The sequence below is a fragment of the Pleurodeles waltl genome, chromosome 9 (assembly GCF_031143425.1).
Source record: "Pleurodeles waltl isolate 20211129_DDA chromosome 9, aPleWal1.hap1.20221129, whole genome shotgun sequence".
Lineage (NCBI taxonomy): Eukaryota > Metazoa > Chordata > Amphibia > Caudata > Salamandridae > Pleurodeles > Pleurodeles waltl.
Window position 1 is genome coordinate 386,125,464 of NC_090448.1, and position 25,119 is coordinate 386,150,582.

Genomic DNA, 25,119 nt, shown 5'->3' on the forward strand with positions numbered 1-25,119 from the left:
AGATTCATCAATACCAGCTGTCTGCTGGGCCACTATTCCCACGCTCTTTGTTGTTTGATGGCTCATGTCCTCCCAAGGGTCCCGGGAGATCTGACCTGTCCTCCTGTGAACAATACAATATGGTTGTGGAATGGACAAGTTGACAACTCATTGTGTCCTGTACACCACCAGTGTCAGACTTGATAAGCAAACATTTGAGTAGTAACTCTGAACTAACACCGTTCTGCTATGGAAATGACGTGTGTGGCCCTTGTAGGTACCACTCCCATGCGCGGACTTGTGTTGCTTTCGAGACTGTCCTTACCCCCAAACGCTGGGCCCCAAAAGCAAATTGGGAGACAGTGTGCAGATTCCTAGACATGGAATCTCATTAATAGATAGCATCCACACACAGAATGGGGAGGATCGCTGAGGAATCTGTGGCTAAACAGAGTATCAGAAAGCTGTTTCCGAAGGTAAGTAACTTGTTCGTCTGATAGAGACTTGTAGTTGTAGATTTCTCACCTTTTGAATAGATACCAAAGCAACACCTGGTCAGTGGAGGGACTATGAATGGACTCAAACCAGAACGTCCTGCAGGATCGAGCAGGCAAAATGTCCTTCTAAAAAAACCTGGCTGTTCAGGAAATAGTGCTTTGTGAATGTGTGGAGGGATGCCCACGCAGCCACCTCGCAAATGTCTAGGATAAGGAATCTGCATGCTAACACAGTGGTAACAGCTCTGGTCCTGGTAGAAGGAGCATGCAGACCTAGAAGCCGCTTTATGGCCAAAACACAGCAGATTTTAATGCTGAGTACCATCCAGCAGGAGATGGTTCTCTTTGGAACTACCTTTCCTTTCTTAGCTCCAGCAAACCTCAAAAGGGCTTCTCGTTCACCTGGTGGTCTGTGGTACGATTAGTATAGACATTCAGTGTCGTCTTGTGGTTCAAATGATTAACTCTCTCCTCCTTAAATGGATAAGAAGGAGCAGAGAATGTCAGAGGGTAATGGTTTGACCCATGTGAAACTGTGACACAACTTTCGGCAGGAGGGATGCCCGATGCCACAGAACCAGTTTGTCTGGGAAGAAGAAAGTGTATGGTGGAGCGACACAAAGAGCCTTTGAAGCTCAGTCACATGCTGTGGTGATGTCAATAAAGACACTGACTTCTACAGCAAGAAGTTGTAAAAGACAGATGTGAAGTGCTCAAACGGACTGCAGATCAGATAAGTGAGGACCACATTATGGTTCCACTGGAACATTAAAAAAAGGTGAAAGAATCTGCCAACCGCGAGACAGCCAAAAGGTAACCGTTAAATGTGTCCAAAGCACAGCCTTACAGGCATGAGGGAGAACAAACAACAGAATGTCAGATAACTTGGCCTGAAGGGGAGGAATCTGGCATGTGCTGCACCAGCCACAAATTTTTGATTGCTTGCCAGGCCAGTAAGAATCAGGGGATTCTTACTCCCACCAGGTGTCTGCGTCCCAGCAAGGGCATACTAGGGGTTTGGCAGGTATGGGCTACAGGAGGTGGGGATGGGCTGGGCAGCACGCTGATCTTGGCTTCAGAGCCAGTGGGTACCACATCACCTACTGCATAGTTGTTGGGTTCCCTGTGGATGCTCAAACAGATAGGTGAGGAACACCTTGGCCCAAGGTGCAAAAAGAGCGATGGAACTGTTGTAGTTGGAAAGGAGAGGCAGAAAGGCCTGGAGTGCGAGCAGTAGCCCTGCCCTCCTTAAAACACTCGGAGCAGAATCAGCTTTGTCCCCAAACAGGCGAGTCCCATTGAAAAGCTTTCCATGAGGGAGGACTGAACATTGCTGGGGAACCCAGCCGATTGCTGCCAAGCATGGCGGCAAATGGCAACGCTGGTGCCTATGGCCTGCCCGATGAAATCAGTGGTGTTCAAGCCAGAACAAATTGTGAAATTGGCTGCATCCTAACCATATTCAAGTGCCTGAAAGAGCATAGGGCAAAGGTCTTTAGGCACACCAGGGAGGACTTGCACCACCGAATCCCAACAGGCGTGTAAATGGCATCCCAACAAACAGCTGCCCTTAATAGAAGAGAAGGCCAAGCGGCAAGAAAAAAAGACAAGCTTGCCAAATGTTACACTCGCTTAGATTCCCTATCAGGGGGAGTGGTGGGAAATGTGCTGGGATTAGAGAGGTTGGTAGAGGCGTGCACCACTAGTACTTCTGGTGAGGGGTGCGGCAAAAGAAAAGTTGGGTTGCCAGGATCAGGGCGATGGGGCCTGCCAATTTGACAATTGACTGTGGTGCCAGAACAAGCTTTAGACCAAGCACCTCAATAAGGCATCCATTTGTACCTTGTTAAAGAAAAGAAGGAGCTCAGAGGATATTTACCCTGTTAGCGGTTTTCTGTAAAGACATCTTCAAGGTGGGACCTAGAGGTCAGGAACTTGGGCCATCCTATGCATCACCATGGCGTAGAAAGCAGATTTCTCTACGGCTGGTCCAGGGGAAGAAAAAAACACCTGTCTCTGGGGGGTATTGAGGCCACTAGCCTCCTGTAAAACCTTGTACTGATTTTCATCCTGCTAGTGTTGTGAGAACTAATCACCCGGATAGTCATTATCCCAATCAGTCCCAAAAAGGAAATGTAAGTGTTTTGTCGACCGTACAGTAATTCAAGTAGGGAAAACAGCATCGAGAGCGGATTCAGGCACATCATCACTCAAGGTCAGCGACTCAGCATCAGAGACAACAATTGGTGTCCCCTGCTCAGGCACCGAAGTCAGCATCGACGTGCCCAGGGCCTGAAGCAGAGTTGGAAAAGGAGCCAAATGCAAGATAAGTTCAATGGACCTAGCTGGCGTCGAGGGCAACCCCCTAGCGGTATCGCAGGTGGGAGGCCTCTCTGCTACTTGGCGTCCAAAGGTGCACTAGGGGGAGCTTGCAGTGATCAGAAGAGCCGCGGCATGATTGTGCAGAGCTCTTTAATGTGATGTGGCATGGCTGATGGACTTAGAAACTTGGGTTGCGGCAGGACCACCTGTGGGATCGGCTTTGAAGTTGGCCAACTTCAGGAGTGAGATCAAGGGTGACGCCCACTCCCACATTTGCTCAAGTGAATGAGTGTTTGATGTCTTGTGTTTCTTACACTTGCCTGAGGACCTGAATCATGACGAAGACCAACCGCTGGAGCAGTTCCATCGCCTTTGTGAACTGGAATGGGACCAAGATCGAATCTTTGACCTGATGGGGCGCTGTCACAGATATTTGATTGCGGCAGTCCTCACAGAGCTTGAAACCTGCCATTTTAGGGGATTACATCCCTTGCACACTGAAGAAAATTTGAGGAAAATATAGAGGTTAGTGTCTCTGAGAGATGCAAGGGAACTCTGGATCCGCATCTAGTGGCACAGAAAGAACAGAACAGACATCAGCACGGAGGAGTTGCGTTCGTATAGGCTTCGCAAGTCATTTCTGGAACAGCGTCAGTGTGAAACTGCACCGAGCCCCATTCCGGTACACAGAGGTAGTACTGTAAAGATCCAGAAACCAGATGGACGCCTGGGGAATATTCAGAAGGTAAGAAATGTGTGGAAAGAAGAATTGGAATCTATGCTTTGTAAGCCAAGTACGAGGCAAATGGTTCTACTTTATTTATGAATGCTTACCAACTCCTTCTGCAACCTTCTGGAAACTACTGGCAGATTGAATGTTTAGCTTCTCAATAAAATCAAAAACAATGAAAAATATGTATTTTAATAAACGCCGATATGAGCATCAACAGACATTGCGAAACAATGGTGTATCAATCTAAGTATAAATAAACAGTATTTCAAATTGTGATCAACCTGTACAAAACCAAACATATTTAAATACATTACACAATAGCTGTTCAACAGACTACGGCTGGTTATAGATGTCCCGAAGTCTTTTCCCCTCAGCTGGTTTTATAATACAGTTTTTTCATGCAAAAATGTTGCAATATGGTAGAAAGACACCTGGCGGGGCAAAGGCAAAAAGAATACAGAATTAACTGGAAAAGACAGCTGTCACATTTTCAACAAAAAATGTTATTCTGTTTCTTGTGACGGTAAGAGAAATCATGAATCCTCTTTCCTGGCAAGTGATCTTGTCCATGTTGACAACCTATACCTTTAATGTCCATTTGCTCCCTCGGATAGTATCCTTGCAGGCTCGGTAAATTTTGCAGTAAGTAAATAAAATAACGCAGGTGTGGGTACAAGTGCTAAAAGAGGCAGGTCCCGCTCGAGTTTTTCCACTCTAGAGATAGAAATAATTCCATAAGCATGCAGCAGCCAATGACTGAAGAGGACAATAATCCTTTTCTTCCTTACAAGCAGGTCGTTGAAAGACTTAGGAAAAAAACAAGAACGAGAGTTAAAATAAGCCCAGACAAAGAAAATAGAACGAGGCACTTTACATATGAAAACATAAGCCAAAAATATTTAAAAATATGAATGTTCCTTTATTTAGAAGTTCATTTAATGGCTGTGAATGAGCATTTATTTACTTCCTTTTACAGCAGGAAGTGGCATACAATAATGAAACAATAATTATTTGGCATAGAGTTTGTAACGCAGATAGATCACTTAAATAAAACATGCAAGTTAGCAAACAATTTCAAAGTCCTAGTGCTGTAAGATGGAGGATTATATTAGCAACATGAAAAGTGTATGTTGAATTTATGAAGCAGTACAAATATATATGTAATTTCACGGCAGTTGCAAAGTTGTCAACAACAGAAGGGGTGAGTACCAAGCACAAACTGAAAATTGGATGAGAGACATTATGGCATTATAATTTCTACAAAGCAACTAGTCAAAGGGGAATTGGTAATCGAACCTGGTGATGATAACAATGTTCATGAAATTGAGGTGCAACCATGAAAACTGCAGGTGGGAACAACTTGGTTCCCTGACTGATTCACATTGTCATATTAATCATGCAACATATATACCAAGGCATTACTATTACTTTTGTTTTAAATGACCAGGGACTCTGCCTTCGTGGACTCCTAACTATGTTGGTGAAGATGCCACATTTGCCAGACCCTTTTTGGAAACAGCCTAAATTGCAAGAATGCAAAGTAAAACTCCTGAAAATCCAGCGATGCCAACCAGTCTGACAAGATCAGGGACAACAGAACAAGGCTCAGACACTAGGGCCCTCAGAGCCCCATCATCCTTGGGGACCAAAAAGTAAAGGAATTAAAATCCTGTGCCTCTTTCTTTAAGAGGTAGCGCCTCCATCACCCCTTTATTCAGCAGGGCAAGAACTTCTACCTTCAAACAGAGTATGTTCTGTCGGAGGGAGGACAGTCAGAGCGAAGAGCATGAACAGGAAGGTGCAACCTATGCAGATGAACTGGAAGACAGTCATGATCAGCTACCAACTGGTGCAAAAGTTGGATGCTATCCCACCTTCCCAACTAAGAAAGGTTGAGGTGGAAGAGGAAGTGAAGAAGACATAGAGGCCTTGATGCAGAAGGAGCGACCCCTCCCTTCTTAATGGCGGCCACTGCGTGTGTGAAGGGGCGACTTCACTGACCTTTGGTCAGCATGGGCATCGCTACCCCTGCACAGCTCCACCTGTTGCTGTTACCCTTCACCTTCTGAGCCTGCTTGGCTCAGAAGGTGAAGGCCCTCCTTCACCCAGAGGCTCCCACCTGCGACTATTCCCTGGTGGCCTAGTGGTTGCCTTCTGTCTCTCTCTCTCTGCTGCCTTTTGCCGTTTATGTGGCCTTTTTCATTTTTTGCCTTTCTTTCTGTCTTTTTACTCTTTTTTGCCTCGTTTTCCTCCTTTCTTCCAATCCAGCATCTCTCCTGCTATCCCTGCCCCACGCGCTGTGTTTTCCTGCCCTCCCAACTCCCAGCTGAGCGACTCCTCCCATCTCCCTGCCTTCTTAATGGTAGCTGGGGTGCGGGCTCACACCGAAGGCAAACCCGTCTGCGCTTGGACCGTGCCCAGCGCCACCGACTCTGGTTCCTGCACCATTCACAGATACAACACCAGCACCCTGCACGCCCTCAACAACGGAGGCTTCACCGCATGCCACCGTGCCTCACTCAAGGACACCCAAGGCCCGTTCTCCTGCCGCAACTACACCTTCACCTGTCCTCGCACCCTAAACCCCCTTCCGCTGGACTGCCCGAACACCTCAGATGTATACTATTCAACACTCGCTCCCTCATCAAACATGCAATAGAAATTTGGGACCTCCTCGCCTCGATGTCCCCTTCATCACAGAGACCTGAATTACCACCTCTTCAGCACCGGACATCGCCACTGCCATCCCAGACAGCTACAAGATCATACATCAAGCCAGTGTCAACCGACCAGGAGGATGTGTCGCCATCGTTCACAAAAACTCACTCCACCTCAGGACCAGAGTCGATGTCCCGATCCCAGTCGCCGAAAATCCTCACTTTCAGATTCAGACTAATCCAAACACCACCCTCCGCAGCACCCTTATTTACAAAAAACCCCGGAACCCACCCACTCTTCAGCAAAGCACCGGACGACTTAATCGCTCCCCATGCCTTCACCTCAACAGACAACATACACCTCGGCGACCTCAACTTTCACCTCAACAACCACAATGACCCAAACATCTCTACCCTCATGGAGAACATCGCAATACTTTGAATCAAAGAACTGGTCAACCTCCCCACACGCTCAGCAGGACACACCCTCTACGGGGTCTTCTCTGCCAGAAACCACGTCTCCATTTCACACACCTCCGAACTCCACTGGACCAGTCACCACTGCGCCCATTTCTCCTACACCAAGACAGTCGAACGACACCATGCCCACACCCCCCTCGCAAGAACTGGACCCAGCTCAAAGCCAGGTTCTGCCAATCCCCACCACCAGACACCAACACCTCGCCCCACAACCTCCACCAATGGATCACCGAATGCGCCAACACCCAAGCCCCCCCCCCAAAGGAAACGCGCCGGCAATCAACACCACAGGAGACCCAGCTGGTTCCACCCCGACCTCCAAGAATTCAAAAGCACATGCAGACAACTCGAGAGAATGTGGAGAAGCATTAAGAGCTCAACAGACCGCAAAGCCTTCAAAGATACCGCCACATCACATCACCGGCTCATCAGATCGACTAGAAAATCAGCCATTGAGGAGAGAATCATCACCAACGCACAAAGCAGCAAGGAACTTTTCACCATGGTCAAGGAATTCACAAAACCCTTCACAGACACCAGTGACTTCCCACCCTCCCAAGACCTCTGCGACAGCCTTGCCAACTTCTTCCACAGAAAATTCAAAACATCTACAAGAATTTGCAAGCAAATACCCACCCCGCACCATAATAGACACCAATCACCAATCGATCGTGAAGCACTGGACCCTCTTCACCCCGGAAGATACTCTGAAGCTCATGAATACCACCCAATCTGGGGGATCCTCAGACCCATGCCACAACCACACTTTTAATCATTCCAGCACCATCATCGTACCCAAACTATGCCATACCATCAACCGCTCAATCGAGATCGCCACCTTCCGGGACACCTGGAAACACATGGAGATAAACCCCTACTGACAAAGGCCTTCGCAGACCCAACAGAGCTGAAAAACTACAATCCGATCTCACTGCTCCTTTTTCCAGCCAAGGTAATTCAAAAAAGCGATCAATGCACAGCTCACAGAGTTCATTGAGGCCAATCACGTCCTTGACTCCTCCCAAACCAGATTCAGGAGCAACCACAGCACTGAACCGCACTCCTAACAGCCACAGATGACATCCGCACACTTCTGGACCGCAGCAAGAAAGCTGCTCTCATCCTCCTTGACCTTTCTGTCGCCTTCAACACCATCTCCCACACCACATTGTGCACCAGAATACACAACGCGGGCATCCACTGCAAAGCCCTGGAGTGAATCCGTTCCTTCCTCAACAGCCAAACTTAGAGTCAGGCTCCCATCTTTTAACTCCAAGCAGACGGAAACCAGATGCGGAGTTCCCCAGGGCTACTCCTTGAGCCCCACCCTCTTCAATGTCTACATGACCCCACTTGCTGAGATCGTCAGACACCTCAGGCTCAACATCGTCTCATACGCCGATGACACACAGCTCATTCTCTCCCTCACCGGCGAACCATTAACAGCCCAAAATAACTTTCACAATGGAATGAAGGTAGTCACCGACTGGATGGGGGACAGTTGCCTCAAGCTCAACTCGGACAAGAAGGAGATCCTCATCCTGGGCCCCACCACTACCGCCTGGGACGACTCCTGGTGGCCCAGTGCCATCAGGACTGCCCCAACTCTGACTGACCACGCACACAACCTTGGCATCATTCCCGACTCATCGATGTCCATGGCCTGCCAAGTCAATGCTGCCTCCTTCTCATGCTTCCACACATTTTGCATGCTCTGGAAGATCTTCAAGTGGATCCCCATCGACGCAAGAAGAACATTCACTGGGCACTAGTCAGCAGTAAACTAGACTATGGCAACGCACTTTATGCTGGAATCAGCAAGAAACTCCAATCAAGACTCCAGAGAATACAGAACGCCGCAGCCACACTGATCTTGGGCATCCCCCTCTACAGCCACATCTCTGCTCACATGAAAGACCTTCACTGGCTACCCGACAACAAACACATCACTTGAAAAACACCTGACCCACGCATACAAGTCCCTCCATAACATCGGACCTGCCTACCTCAACCACCGCCTCTTCTTCTACACTTCCTCCAGGCAAATTCGCTTGGCTTAAATGGCCCTCGCCACCATCCCTAGGACCCAGAAGTACATGGCTGGAGGAAGATCCATCTCCTGCCTTGCCGCGCAGACCTGGAACACGATGCTGCAGTAGCACTCACACTTTCACCAATGTACCCAGTTCAAAGGATTTAGCACCTGCTCCAAAGAACTGTGTGTAACCTACATCCTCTGCCTTCCAGATTCTGTCAGTGATAAAACGTTTATATTACAGCTGTCATGTTGTGCCTGTTCTATATGGATGATGAGATTGCCCTGCTGCTATCTAAATCGAGCAAAGGAAGCATAATGCCGCTGTCAAGGAGTACCTGTTTTGTGAGGAAAGAAAGTTTGCACTGTACGGGCTTCATATGTAGTGAAGCTTACATTGCTGATGCCCAGGCCATGCATGTTCTGTAAGAAAGGGAAACTTGTGCGCTGTCACCTAAATTGCACTTGTTCTAGAAGCAAGTAAAGCTTGCACTGATGCTGTCCCATGTGTTCCTGTTCTGTGACAGTGGGACATTTCTACTCATGCTTCTAGTTGTTCCGCAGAGAAGCTTTCACAGCAACTGTCCTTTTTTTACTTCCTCTCTTTGAAACTGCCTTTTGCTGCTCCTACTCCTGCTGCCACATGCCCAGTACCTATTCTTTGTGCTAAGGATGCTGCCAATGTCATGATGTCCTGTGGTATGTATCAGTGATCACTTTAATACATATTTTCTCTTTACATAAGCCAGAAAATTGGTTTGTCAGTGTTTATTTTTAAACATTATCTTAATAAAAGACTCAACTCACCAAAATATGTGAAAGGTTAATGCTTGATGTCCCATAAGAACATTTTTCAAAAGTAATTATACCACCTTCTACAGTTCTAAAACACGATTGAGAAGTGACTATGTTGTGTGAAACACCTTCACCACCGCCTAGTGCTTCATTTGCAAAAATAAATAAAACAAGTGGCGTTATCCAACATGTCTCTTTCTACCTGAAACAAACGCCATCGGTAGTGGTATTGCCCACTCACAAGGTGACAGTTAGATGTCTGGTGAAAAACAGAGCAAATGTAATAGGCAGAATGTTCAGTAAGGTTTGGAATATCTGTAGAAGCTCAGCTCCATATGTGCATACACTTTGCTGCACCTATACAGGGGTTCAGTAATATGTATGCAGGGACTCAGCTGTGGCCTTCAGAGATGCTGACTTTGGAACTGGGGAATGAAGTTCAAGCCTCAGCATCAGTTCAACCTCCTGTGTTCTTGAGCAAATCACTTAACGCCTGATTTAAATTTCAGCGGACGGGTTACTCCGTCAAAACAGTGGCGGATATCCTGTCCACCGTAATATAAATTCCATAAGAAATAATGGGATTTATATTTCGGCGGACAGGCTATTCATCACCATTGTGATGGATTAACCCGTCTGCTGAAATCTAAATCAGGTCCTTAATCTCCTTGTGCCTAAAAACATTGTGTGATCTTGTGTGGTGTAACTGGTACGCATGTTAAGTGCCCTATTACCTTCAGGTCAAGTTTGTGCAATATAAAAATGCAAAAAAAAAAAAAGAACTCAATCTGTGAATAAGCTCTGCTCTACAAGAGGATGTGGTCAATTTAGGACAAGAATCCCACTCTCTGCATGTGCAGGAACTAATTTTCTCTGTGCAGGAACTCATTCATATCTTCTAGGTATTCAGACGCATATCTAAAAGTGCAACTAACTTCAGTTTTGGGTTTCTCTACTTAATCAAACAAGCACTGAAATATGGTTCTCCATCAAAGGCAATCTTGACCCTTTGATTGTTACATTGTGTAGCAACACTCTAGATCTGTCATGCTTTGGTTGAGTTCACCTTATCCAGTTCTAAGTAGGGGCCCAGTGGAAATCTGGGGGGACCAAATCACATTTTCATGGGATAGTGCTTGAAAGGCCAGACCAGAGAGAAACCATGCTTTTGAGAAGTTTCAGAGAGGAAATGTCATTTATTTGTTTTGGGGAAAATAAATACTGCCTGAGAATGTTTAATTCTCAAAACTAAGGGGCCTCATTTACGAAGCCCTAGCAGCACACTGCACCACCGGAGTGTCATTTTTTTTGATGCTCCGGTGGCACAGTATGCTAGCCCATATTTACAAGGCCACGCAAAGCCACCTTGTGTGGCTTTTCATGTCCTTGTAAATATGTACCCCTTTCATGCATAACACTGCATGAAAGGGGCGTTCCATTGGGTGTTGCGAGGGGTTTTACCATGCACCACCAATGGAACCCGAAGGAATCTAACCATTCTGAGATTTAGAAATCTGGAAATGCGTTAGACTTCTAAGCCACCTCAGAGATGGTGTAAGAATGACGCAACGGGGAGAAATATCTTTATTTCTCCCTATTTTTTATCTCTTTCTATGTGGGCTGAAATTCCGCAGCACGCATAGAAAGAGAAAAACACCTCTTGTGATTGTTTTTGTGCAGGATGGTGTCCCTTCCAGCGCACAAATCAATCATCCCAACAATGCAGGGTGCCTGCATTGGCGCTAGGCAGCACTCTGTGCACAAGTGCAGTGGGAGAGGGAAGAAATAGACTGTATCTTGTAGATATGGCACTTTTCTGCCCTTTCCCGGTGGTGCAGCAAGGCCCTTGCTGCACCGCCCTGCACTATGGGCCTCGCAACTTAAGCCCTAAGTTTGGTGGTCACAGGCTACTTCATTGCTTTGATGGGGAATGTGGTTGTTTTAGTATATTCACACAGATGTCATCCCTACTCAACCTCAGCGATTCCCTCGCCTATGTAAAAGGTACACTCTTTTCTCTGGCACTAAGATTGAGCTTTAAAATCTCTTCTTCGGGCAGATATTCAGAAAAGGGGAGATATTTTGACTGTGTTTCAAAAGAAGGTGCATTAACATATAGGAATAAAGTTTCTGGTTTGAATTTGACAATGGATAGCAGAAGGCTGGGGCAGCACCAGTTGACTGCAAAGGTGGGTCAGCTTGAGAGACAGCAAGGGCCAGAGCCTGCACACCCAGGGTGTGTTTCAATTGTGCCTTTGAAATGAGTGTGTTGGATTTGGAGCTGGGGACCGTTTTCACCACGTTTCCCAACCACCAACTACCACTTGCAGAGGTGGTAAGGAGGCACAATAGGTAAGCCACACAAGGGCAGTGCAGTTTGGGGCACACCAGGCTAATGCAATAGAAAGCTTTGGTGGGTGCAGTGCCAGGTGCTATCTATGCACAGCGATATGCTGATCCTCTCTGTCAGTCTGTTACACGTTCAGCTACCAAATACCGAGGGCAAAAGGAGCACACAGTGTTTTGTGAGGTGAACTGCGAGAGGTCAGCACCCAGCAGCCTGCAACAAGGCACAGTGGAATATTGCATCCCACGTGCGTCCCTAATGTGGAGCACGTGTGCCGCTCTACCCAAACTGAGCTACATAGCAATCATGAAGTAGAGGTGCCCAATGATGGAGGGCTCTTCTCCGCTGCTTATGTACATACTGTTAGAGTAAAATGCATGACTGTTAATTTAACTGTGATATAACATTTTTGTCAGGCCATCACTGACACAAATACTGTCTGATGGGCCATGGGTTGCCTTCCTTCTGGGACAGAATAGGCAGTCAGGAGCATTTTAAACAGAGACTGCCTAAGGAACTATCTTTTAAGAGTCCCTGTCACCACTCATATGTGCTGGTGCGACCTACCATCAGTCACCTAAACAAAGTAACTGTTGCCCATACCTCTATTTGCCAATACCACTTTGCACACTTTTAGGACCAGATTTACACATGACTTGTCTTGCCCTTGCGTGATGCAAGTTGTTGCAAAGCAACACAAGTCCTTTAGTGTACTAGCTAAGTCATGCAAAGCCACCTTGCGTGGCTGTGTGTGGTTAAGTGAAACCAAAATTACATGTTACAACAGTGGGATATGGGCATTCCCATGCATCCATCCATGGATTGTGACACAATCCAGATTTACAAAGGTCTGTAAACCAGGATTGCGTCAAAATGGTGTGCCTCCCTGAGCTAGGCTTAACGAGGAGAAATACCTTTATTTTTTCTTGTTACTTCCTCTTTGTATATGTTCTGCATTCTGCAGCACACACACAAAGATGAAAATGCCTTTCAGGATCGTTTTTGTACAGGAAGGTATCCCTTTCTGCACAAACACAATTCTGCCCTTAACGCAGGCCCCCAGCATCATGGCGCAAGGATGCCTGTGCTGGCACCAGGTAGTCTTAATCAAGTGCTCCAGCGCTAGGAGACAGCAGAAACATGCCATATCTTTGTAAATATGGAGCATTTCTGCTCTCTCCCTTTCAAGCAACACAAAGCAGCAAGTTGCCTTGCTGCGTTGCATGAAAGAAATCTGGCCCTTAGTTTTTTAGCCAGTACTGGAATTTTTAGATGCAAAATCACAAGCCCCTCAATTCAGAGTTGTCAGCTCCCCACGGAATTGCAAAATGTTACCAGTAAAAAAATAAAAAATAAATCTGGACTGCCTGATGGATACTGAATCATTTCAATGCATCACCATTTTAATGAGGAAAAAAACTTTTTTTTTGCATTCATATAGCACTTTCTACCCCTTTTTCATGTGTGGTAAGCGCAATATAAGTGAACTTACATACAATATAATTTGTGCCTTTTCTGTTTGGATGGACTCAAGCTAAGGTTGGTTAGAAACAGGGCAGAGATAACCTTTCAATTGTAGAGGCTGCCTCGGCCATCACAGTGTTATTGGACAATCACTGTACTGCCTGTAAAATATTGAGGAATGGTAAAGCACGTGGCCTGGAACAGCGAGAGCCCCCAACATGAGGTCCACGAAAGCAGATTTTAGAATCACTAGTGACCTTCGTCCCTTTTCTGAAGGCGCTTTCCATCAGCACAGAAGCTGAGCGTGTTTTTCTAAAGAAAAGAAAATGTTTCCCAAACTGTGCTCTGTCCAAGCACTCCACGAGGCAAGTATCCAAGAGCTGTAGCCTGGGTGACGGCACATAACGGGGGGAGGGAGGATGCTTGCCTGCTACAGGCCCTGCCCATTACACCAGAGGACACCAACAGATCATTAGAGCCCTCTCGGCCCTCCACACCACCTTACAGACTGGGGTGCTGCCATCGGGCCCACAGCGTAACTAGAGATGAGACAATTTCCAGCGCTTTAGAAAAATGACCCCACAAGTAAGTGCTTAAGCAGCTGGGGCCGGTAACAAGTGTCGTCCTCATCGGAGATGACTTATAGAGCGACTACAGTGTAAGATAGGGGATAACACATATCAATAATGACAACAGCACGGGTAACAAGGTTCACTCCTTAAAATATATGCATACACGCTTCACAAGCACCCAGGATTGGGATAGCCAGCAACCCCAGCAATCACCATTGCTAACAGAAAGAGGGGACAAAGAGGTCTGTTGGACCTGACCCTTTTTGCTGGGTTATCCCTGAACTTTTTCCTTCTTTCCCCTATTTTCTTCTGCCTTGTTTTGGTTGAATGTAGGTCTCCGTTTACTTTACCACTGCTAACCAGTGCTAAAGTGCATATGCCCTCTGTCTCAAATGTATTGGTAATTGGTTTATTCAAGATTGCCATATTTAATTTACTATTAAGTCCCTAGCATAGTGCACCAGGTGTGCCCAGGGCCTGTAAATCCAACGCTACTAGTGGGCCTGCAGCACTGATTGTGCCACTCACATGAGTAGCCCTGCAAACATGTCTCAGGCATTGCCACTGTAGTGTGTGTGTGGGCCCAAACCTTCCCTTTTACTATATGTAAGTGACCCCTAAAGTAGGCCCAAGACAGCCACATGGGCAGGGTGAAGAGTATTTAAAAGGTAGGACATGTACTGGTGTGTTTTACATGTCATTTTGGTGAAATACTGCTAAATTCAGTTCTCACTATCTCTCCCATAGGGTAACATGGGAATTGTCTTGAAATATCTTCGAAGTGTAATTTTCCATTATGTTCAGGTAGAGGTATGGAGTTTGGGGTCTCTCAACTTACAATTTAAAAATACATCTTTTGGGGTGAAGTTGGTTTTAGAATTGAGAAGTTTGAAAATGGCCCTTTTATAAAGGGACCGTTTTCATCCTGAACCATTCTGTGCCTCAGCCTGCCTGCTGAATACACGTATGGGTCAGGATGATAGCTGAGATGTTTATGTGTTCACTGTAGACAATCACAAAGGAAGCGGAGGTGTGCTCTGCATATCATGATGGTCCATCACCAGGCTGATGGATCTTCCTGAGCTAAAGTGGTGGTTAGAGCTGACACCTGCACCTGAAAAGGGCTGTGCCTGTCCTCACACAAAGCAGTCTCCAACCCTCTGCAGTGTGCCTGAGGCCAGTGCAGGGAAAGGCAGGGTCGTGTGCACTACAAAGACTTCTCTTTGAAGTCTGCCTACTTCAAAGACAGAAATGAGTGTAAGTACTGGACCCCTAATCCCACAGTTAGAACACTTCTGGACTGAGGACATTCTGCCAGGAAGAAGGGCTGGATGCTGTAGGAGGGACCGCAAATCTGCCTGTTACTTTGTTGTGCTGGACTGCTGCTTGCTGCTTCTGTACTGGGAGTGAAAGGAATAGACTTGGCTTTCTATATCCTGCTTTCCAAGGTTCTCCAAAGGCTTAACTGAGCTTGCTTCACTGAGCTTTGCTTGCTGTTAAGGAGTCTCGGGCATCAAAGACTACACCTGCCAGTACCTGGGCTCTCTTGCTGAGAGTCCTGACTTGCCAAGTGGTGCCAAATCCAGTTCCTGGGCCCTTGGAAGGGAACTCTGGTGCAACTAAGAAGAAACTAAGCACACTGACTACAGAATGACTTCGGAACTGGTGCCTCTTTCCGACTCTGCGCTGCTGCCTGCACCAGGAGCCGTGGTCCCGCTGAATGCAACGACTGACCTGCAACACAGGCCTGATGCTACTGCAGCACCTCTCAAGTCACGCCACATCGTGAGTCCCGAGTGTCGTGCGACAGACGTCCGTGACACTCAACTCCACCGCAGCACCTGTGGCCCAGTGGTGTGATCGCGACACCTCAAATTCAACACCTCGCATCCTGACCTGCTGGATTCAGCTACCCCACCCTTGTCGTAGAGAACGGGCGCCTCGCCACTGACACCACAACACCTCCCCTGCAACTATAAGTAACCGATGCCTTCCAGGTACAGGGGTGTTCCCCAGACATCCTAGCATGCATCCACAACTTGCAAACCAAAGAGAACATATTGAACAAAGCTGGAGACGCCCACCCTGTGCCATAAACCTGTGCTATACCAAGATCTCTCTGCTCTGACACTCCAAAAGCTCAGAACCTTCCACCCTAATAAAGAGTTTCTTAGGAACAAAGGAGTTTCATACTGCTGGGGCTACCCAATCTGCATCATCTTCTGCCGGGACACTATCCTACAACAGCTCAAAACATTAGCTGGGCTCTACATCTCCCGACGCTGTAGGTGGAACATCACTGTCAGACAACAAGTCCCACGAGGGGCACCCACCCAAACAGCATTGAGCTACAAGGTCCCCGGATCCTGTGACAATTGCCCTAGAGAGACAGCTGTCTTTGTCAGCCTGGAAGGCGATACAGTCTGCTCAGACATCGGCAAAATGTGGGCCCCCACCAGACATTGACACTAGGATACCCATCACATTGCAGAGGTTGCATCCTGTGTTGCCTGCAATGAGCGACAGGGGATGACAGTGATCCTACACTCAGACACCAGATGTGAATCACCACAACCCTCGTCCAGGGGCCATTCATGGGTTAAACAGAACATTTGACAGTGTATACTGGACAAGTTCGATGTTTATCTGTTAACGTTTGGTTTGGAGTTCACAAAGGGTTGATGCTTACTCTACTATAGGAATCCACACAGGTACTCCCCTGCTTGAATGCACCACAGCACAGCTCCAAGCACGGACCATAAATCAGAAGCCCATTCCCGCAAGCAGAGGCTTGCACCCACCCACTTTAGCCCTCAAATTTGCATCCCGCACATTTTATCTTTCATTGTTCGAGAGCTCAATGGCCCCATCAAGCAGAAAGGGGAAGGTTTTATCCCTCCATGTTCTACAGCACGCGGAAAGCGGTGATGCACTACCAAGAACACAATGGCGGTGATACCTGCCTCCTCGAGGGGACACACTGGCTGAAATTCCAACACTGCCCGCACCAAGATTTCTCTTCCAATCCAGCAAAGACAGGAAGGATGGACATCATTTTCTCACGATCCTTTAGAGGGACGACTGAGAACAAAGCTGCTGAAATACAGGGGAATACTACTTGCATACCACGTACAAATGGGGGCGCACCCCTCACAATCGCCCCTATCTACGTCAAGAACGACAATCAGGAGAGATTTCTAAAAAAAAAAAAGCTCTATTGGAGACCCTAGAAACCCCAGACCAGGCTGTCCTGATTGGAGGTGACCTTAGTTTGGTGACGAGTAACAAACGAGACAATTCTGGTCAGCGCTATGGCTAGACAGTGGCCTCATGGAGGGAGGCATGAAGTGGTTCCAGGAGGTGAGGTTTCGGGACTTACTAGAATAGTCCTCCCACACACTAGGAACTAAATGTATTATTCCCATACCCATGAAACCTATGCCCGCATTGATTATTTCCTAGGGTCATCGGCTGTACAAACTAAGGTCAGGGAGGTCTTGATTGAACCCAGAGCGCTATCAGATACCAATGCCTTGGCCCTGACCCCTGGGGGTGGACACTCCACTATGACAGTGAGGTCCTTGGAAAGTACAAAATACCATACCATACAGGCCAGATAGAGTCCATAATCTCACACGTACTATCAATGACTTCTTGGTGACCAATGATACCGCAGACACCTCTGTAGCCACTTCATGGAAGACAATGAAGGCTGTGCTGGAGGTACATTTGGGGGATGGGGGTTCAATTTATTGCTGCTTCTGCAGCATAAAATAAACAATGCAAAGACAGAAGGAAAGTGCTGGAAGGGGAGGTAAAAGAACTGGAGGCGATCAACATCTGGTTCTGGCCCCATGCATCTAGAGGAAGCTGGAGTCAGCACGGTCCCAGCTGCACAGTCTAGACATGGACAGAGCATAATACGTGGTGCTGCTCCTCCAACACAACTCCTGCATAGGAGCAGACAAATGCACAAATTACTTGCCCATAATCTACAGGCCAAATGCCAGGCAGACAGAATTGAGGCCATCCGCACTCCTGATCACGCGGAAATCACTGATGACGCTTGCATAGCATCAGCCTTCAGGGACTTCTGCACATCACTATATGAAGCACAGAACTTACAGGTAATAGACTCGCACAAGTACCTTCAGGGCTCCTGCACCCTCCAGCTGACTTCACAACAGAGTTCCTAGATAAACCTATATGAATTGAAGAGGCAATAGCCGCTATGTCACACCTGAAACTGCCTAAATGTTCAGCCCAAGACAGGTTTTCTGCTCTTTTCTACAAAACCTTTTGTCAGACACTCACACCAGTCCTCATCAGCCTCTTTAATTCCTTTGTAGAAAATGGGACCTTTCCCAACCCTATGTTAGAAGCCTCGATCTGGGACTGCCAAACCTGGGAAAGACAAGCGCTGTTGCGGCTCCTACCACCCCATTGGACTTATAAATGTAGATGCATTACTCTTCACTAGTAACCTAGCAGCAAGCCCTTATGCCAGGACTGGTGAACCCAGACCAGTCTGGGTTTATAACCCATCAACAATGCTGGGACAACACAAAGAGAACCTTACACCCAACAGGCAAAGCTATGGGTTCACAACGGGAGGTGATGCTGCTGGCTATTGACACTGAAAAGGTGTTGGAGAGAGCGCATTGGCCTTATCTGGAAGCCAACCTGGGCCACTTTGGCTTTGGTCCCTAGTTCCACAGAAGGTGCTCAGCAGCTATAGTGACCCCAGCGTAGTGGTTCGGCGTAATGGACAGCTATGCCCCCTTCTCTATACGGTGAAGACATGCTAAAGTTGCCCTCTATACCGCCTTCTGTCCGCTCAAAGCATGGAGCCGATGGCACAAAGAGTCGGAGACAACCCGCGGAATGGGTACTGGGGGAGACAAGCACACCATAAGTTTTTTTTGGAGATGATGCTCTGGTGGCCCCTACATTTCCTCCCCCCCTTCCTTGAAGAAAAACAGAGGTTCGCAGGAGCATCAGTCTTTAACATCAACCTCTGGAAGTCACAGGCCCTGAATCTTTGGGTTGCACCCCCATAAAATTACAACTGGCCTCTAATTAACCTAAAAAATGGGCTGACTCCTCAATCATGGAGTGCAGATTGCTCCTACAACCCAGGACACAGTGGTTTCAAACTACTGCATCCAACTTCAGCAGATCTTGCCCACTGGAAACACTATTGCCTTTCCTTGTTAGGAAGAACAGCAGCACTCAAAATGACGATACCCCTTAGAGTCCTATTCCAGACTCTTCCATTGTCCCAATGAGTAGGTGTGCTTAAATCACTGCAGACTGAACTTAACTGCTTTGTGGGTGGGCAAGCGCCCTTGTAAACATCCAAACCAGATCCACCACCCAGCTGTAGAAGTCGGCCGTGGAGCCCTTATCCTCACGCTTTACTATCAAGTGGCACTGCTCCACTTCCGCAGCAGATTGTTTGTACTGTTCTGATTTTGTATAGACAACAAAACAGATTTGAACCATAAAAATATGCGGTCTTATTTTTGCACTTTGACTGAATTCTTGGATCCTTCCTGTAACGGTTATGGTGACCAGTATTAGAGTTAATACCTCCCTCAAAGGATGTGCTACATTTGGCTGCCACACTGTTGCCGTTATTACAAAATACGACCATATTAATCTGGTGGTACAACAGTACACTAGATGTTCTAGCAAGCAAGAATTTTAATCATGATTGGCTGCTTGCGTACAATGCCATTTATTGAGACCTACATCCATAAACTGCTGCTACTGCCAAAATCTTAAATAGATCTAGAGGGCTGTATCAGATGCCTAGCTAATACTACCCTAATGTCAGAGGATTTAAAATTCCAGACACACCACTGCTCTTTCACTTAAGAATGCTCTTTCATCGCAGATAAAAACAAGCTCTGAATTAATTTTCTTCAAGGGGGCAATATTATATTAGTATTTTTGTCTAGTACTGTTGTCCTCATTTATTTCCTTTTCTTTCTTTCAGCCATGGATCGGATTCACCCAGTCATTTCTGGTAACTACAATGTTTATTACAGACCTAAACCACTGTTTACCCTACATGTATGTTTTGGCAGTTCATTAAATACATTAATAAAATCTAACAAAAAAATAAATAAAATACCAACAACAAAATAATCCACCAACTAAGAATGCTGGAACTTATTGTTAGCATGCTCAAAGCATGACTGAAGAGAAGGAAGAGACAGCAAATTTATCTTTAAAAGAGTAATTTTTCAAAGGCTGATATATGAATTACATTACAAAGATAAGACATGCAACGTTTATAAAAGCATCTTTCTGCCTACCTCAATTTCAGAAGCGGACATGTAAACGGCCAATGTAACCAGAGATAACACCAACACAATATAAGGGAAAGCGTAGTCTAAACAGGAAAACAAAAACAACTGTGGTTAACATTCGCGACAATAACAGATTTGCAATAATAACATTTCGTTCATCTAAAGTAAATTGGAGAAATACATGGAAAAGTAATGGCCTACGATTTTAAACAGACATGTTTTGTGAAATTACAAAAATCTAATATTTTTTGCAATACTTTTGCATGCAGTGATTTCCCACATACAGCACTCATACTTTTTCACTAAAAGTTGGTCTTTATTTGTCTACAAATATTGTTGAATGTCTTCATGTCGCAAATCTGGCATTGAGATATGTGGCTACTAATGTTATCATTTAGAGATACATATTTGTGAGTGTTAGAGGGGGCTCTAAAAAACGTGCCATTTCTCCTATTTCTCTCAAGAAGCTCCCCACGGAGGGTTAGCAGAACCCCAATATGAGGTGCTGCACAGATTTCCAGTAAAAAGTGCGCAGGAAGAAGGTGTAGCATGCTGGGTCTCAAGCTGCTCACAGTGTAGGCAAGTGTTTCTCATGCATTATAGCTCACACTAGCCCTACACATTTTAGATGGGTGAAGCGTGTGTTCCTTTGTGCTCATTTTTAGATTTATAACAAGTGGATCCCACCAACATCCCAAGGCACTTGTGTGATGGGCTGTAAGTTGAAATAGGGTCTGAATTACAGGAAAAAAAATAAAAGTGTGTTTGGAGAAATCTTCTTTCACATCAACATACGTTTCAGGAAATCACAAAATATTCAAAGTATTTCTCTTAATAGCTGTGCCAGTCGCTGGTTTCCGGGTGCACTCCTCGGAAAGTTTTGTGAATTCAGTTTTTTCCCCCCAGGATTCCACTGTGTGCTGCATAATAGCTGCAGTTTTGTGCACTGGTATACATGTTTTTATGGGTAAGCGCAAAGCGCTCCGTCCTATGTTGTAATCTCTCTTTGGGCTTCTAACCACGCCCATGTCACGTCAGTCACTTTCATTGGTTCCTGGGCTTGTCTTTTAAAATCCGTTTGCTTTCATTCGTGAAAAGCATGCATACGTCATGTCTTTTCCGGTGTTTAGCCCACCTACACAGCACCGGTAAACTACTGAAACCATTTGAGGCCCGATGTTTTCAGCATGGTTTCCGGACTTCTTTATCTTTTTATTTTCCACGCAGCATGATTGAGCTGGGGTTTACATAAGCGCAATCACACTTGTTTTTTCCGTTTTCAATTTCAGCACGATTGTACTGCATTTTACATAGCGCGATCGCGCTGTTTTTTTTTCCTTGTAATTTGTGTGGCAAGAAAAGTCAGGTTAGGAGTTTACCACGCTAATAGCTCTAACTCGAGCAAATGTGGACCCGTTGCACTGCAAATGCTTCTTTATATGTTGCAAGGATAAACAGTTTCCTTACGGTAAAACCTCTTCCCCTTTAGTCCCATGACACCTAGGGAGTTGTCCGCCCCACGTTCTCATCCTGCCTAGTGGTCTACTCCAATCCCAGACACGAGTACATTTCCAACTCCTCCTGGCCAGCGTAAGGGTCAAAGGGAAGTATGTAAATGACCACCATCTGATGAGTTTGTGTGTTTTTCTAAACCGTCAAGGTGTACCATGCTCACTCTTTGCATGGGATTCAATCTGCATGAAACTACACTGTCGGGGATATTAATATGTGAGTGTAAATGCTTTAGCAGTGGAATGTATTCTTTTTTGAAAATACGTCCACTCATAAATCAAGCCATTTGTGCTTGGATCACCATGCCTATTTTATGTTGCAGATGTTACTTATCCCATGGACTTGCACACAGTTCCTATATCCACGTGGAATGCCTAACCACACTCTTTACTATCCACTTGCAAACTCCAAGGCACCTTCAACATAACTTTCAGAACAGCAGATCTATGCTGCAGTGAGAACATGGATCTGCAGAGCTGAAGATAGGTTTGTCCCTGATGACGATCTCTGCTCTGGTATGGTATGGCTTTTAAGATGTAACTTGCAAACTAGAACGGCTATGCAAATATTATTGAATCTCAGGATTTTTACATCTTGCACAATCCAATGCTGACTCAGTATTTTCCATCAAAGCTGTTTTCTTCCTTCTTAATTTTTTTATGGTTTTCATCTTCCTTCCTCTGTGGCAGTTTCCATGTTGATAACTGGATTCGAAGTTATCAGCATTCAGATGCAATAATATGAATGGGTTACAGGGACCCGAAGGGGAGAGCCTTTTAGCCCCTTTGTAATGTACTCTTTCAGAGACCAATTTCTTGCAGGGTTTTTACTCCTTTATTTGTGAGAAGAGGAGTAAGAAGAGGATTACGAGGGACACATTACATGGAATGCAGAGGGCACTAGCAAGTCATTGAAAAGCTCCACTCACCAGTCACCTGCCAATGGGTCTAGATTCTTCTGAAACACTACTCCCGCACAGTGCGTATAGAAAGGCTTGTTACAATTAATCAACATGAGCTACATTAGTTTTTGCATGTGTAATATGTCCTTTCTTTGTCATCCCCTTAAAAACCAGCGTAAACAAGCATACAGTTGTTAAAGTTGAAACGTGCATGCTTTTGATTAGTACTGAAGAATGTTCAGCTCCAAATAATCCCAGCGAGCAAAGAAGCAATTGTACCATATTTTTTGCAAAGACAGAGCTGCTATGCTGGACTTCAACTCAGGCGTGATTTGTGACTTGGGGAAGTAGAGGGGCTGATTTTGCAAACCACCTCTCAAACTTCAAAGATATGTTCCAGTATACAATTACAATACTATCTTGAACAGCATCAAGTATGCTATGCCAGTAGCAAGCCAAATTCGCAAGATGATGGAGTGGGATGAGGAAGGATAGGAAGGGAATCAGATGCTTTAAATAGGAAATGCTTTGTCTACAAATATTGTCAAAATACTTTATATGTCTAGCAGATGAGAGACGACCTGTGTGATGACTGACAACGTTTTTAAGTTGTCTTCATAGTTTTTGGCATATGGTCTCAAGAGGGTCTTCCCGATACACTTTAAAACACCCATTGCTATTAGAAAGAGGTACAGGAAGCATCATGAACATACGCCACAATACAATGTGATGATTGTAAAAGGTCAGGACTCGCCTACAGTGAGATATTCGCTATGTGGGCCCCTGACAGCTACAAATATCTACAAAGCAGTAGCAACACATTAATGTAGTCAGGCAAAGAGTGCAGATAAGAAGTGTGCTTAAATCATAAACTTTCAAATGCCTTAGAATGCAGGGCTACAAATTAATCTGATGTAATTCAAAATTTTAAAGGATTCACATAGTAGTATGCTGTTGGCAGAAATGGCTACCTCAACAATGTCATAATATTTCGTAAGGATTAAGTCAATGACCCATAACTATAACTAAGAGTTTGTTTATTAAAACATTTGAATATAACAACACGCTTATATGTTGAATTCATGAACAGTCCTGTAAACAAGACAGGGTGCTGACAAAGTGAGTGTGGGAGGTAAAGAGATGTGAGCAAGGGTAATGACATGTGAGTGAGTGTGCCATATACATACTTTCTATGCTTAAAACAGTCTAACATGGACAGATTTCCACTGGGAAGACTCTACATACCCTGCATTACTTCTCCTTTAAACAGGTATATATTATAACAATTACTACAAAAAGCAATATGTTCTGTATCCATTGTAAAACACTGTTTTCGTCTTTTTTGGAGGTTAAGTAGCTGAACAACAACTGACATGCACCGATTCCAAAAGGTGTACAGAACACTGAGAAAACACCACTGAACTCCACAAAAAAAACACTGATAGCAGGACAGACTTTATATACCACAGCATTTTTAAACTACATTTGTCTTCCTTAGAATTTCACTGGGTCCACATCAACCTATATGTGCTGGCCTTGATGTCTCAACCGACAATACCAACTGACCACTAAATTACTAACCTTGCTTCAGAAATACCTTGTTCCATAGCGTCCTTTCTTCACGCTTCCTCTATAGTGCAAATAAGTACCCATCCCATGAGGTTTCACTCCTCTTCACACCTAAGCACAACTACAAGATTGATGCAACATGATAAAAGTATCTCATCAAGCACAAGAGAACACCTCCAGTCTATGCCACACTATATACCCAAACCCTTCAAATTACGGACAACCTACAGAGTAATGTGCTACCTGCCAAACAAAATATGCTTCAGGCCTTACTCAGGCTAATAATCACTATGCAGTAGAATTTGTTTTTACAAATAGTATTTTGCTTGTTGTGTGGCCTGCAGGAGTGTCTCTTGCCATTGGGTGGGTGGAGTAACCTGGAAAAGCTTGAGGACCTCAATGCTTGTTGCCCTAGGTAGCCCCACCAGCCTCAGTGTCTCAAGACCAAACCCCATCTCCTGCCACCTAAAACAATGCTTAAACCTGTAATCACCCACGTATCCTCCTGAACTTGTATTTCTGAGGAAGTGGAAGAACGCAAGGCAAGGAGACTCAAAATGTGTGTAACTCAATCAGAAAGGAGACAGAAGAGCCGGAGATGGCTCTTTTAACCATGCCTCCTTTCACTAGCCTTAAATTCTCAATGACTAGAGAGGAAACAGCAAGCCTCAATTGCCCTTCACAACCAATGAGACGGGACAGGTCCCCAGGATAAGGATCCACATCATAAATAGAGCATAGAGATAAAGCGTGTAAGGCAAGCATACAGGTTGTCACTCGAGATTGCACTTTTCGCAGCAAACACAATTTGAGCTTGTATGATGGGGCAGAAAGGAAATCAACTGTCACACAACGTGAACAAACTAAAGTGAATGAAGACACGCACACTACAACTGCTGCTACATTATGTCCAGAAGGAAGCTCTCCAATTACATACCT

General features: G+C 45.5%; 1 protein-coding gene across 2 annotated transcripts in view; it reads right to left on the reverse strand.

The window, feature by feature from the left end:
* Nucleotides 1–3,704: 3,704 nt before the first annotated feature.
* The window catches only part of JKAMP (JNK1/MAPK8 associated membrane protein), an 81,223-nt gene continuing 59,808 nt past the window's right edge, over nucleotides 3,705–25,119 (reverse strand). For both annotated transcript variants that reach the window (XM_069207024.1, XM_069207023.1), the window contains exons 6-7: nucleotides 20,205–20,281; nucleotides 3,705–4,337 (exon numbers count right to left, since the gene is read on the reverse strand). In XM_069207024.1, coding sequence (XP_069063125.1) covers nucleotides 4,119–4,337; nucleotides 20,205–20,281 — 296 coding nt within the window. In that variant the 3' untranslated portion in view covers nucleotides 3,705–4,118. The remainder of the gene's footprint in view (nucleotides 4,338–20,204; nucleotides 20,282–25,119) is intronic.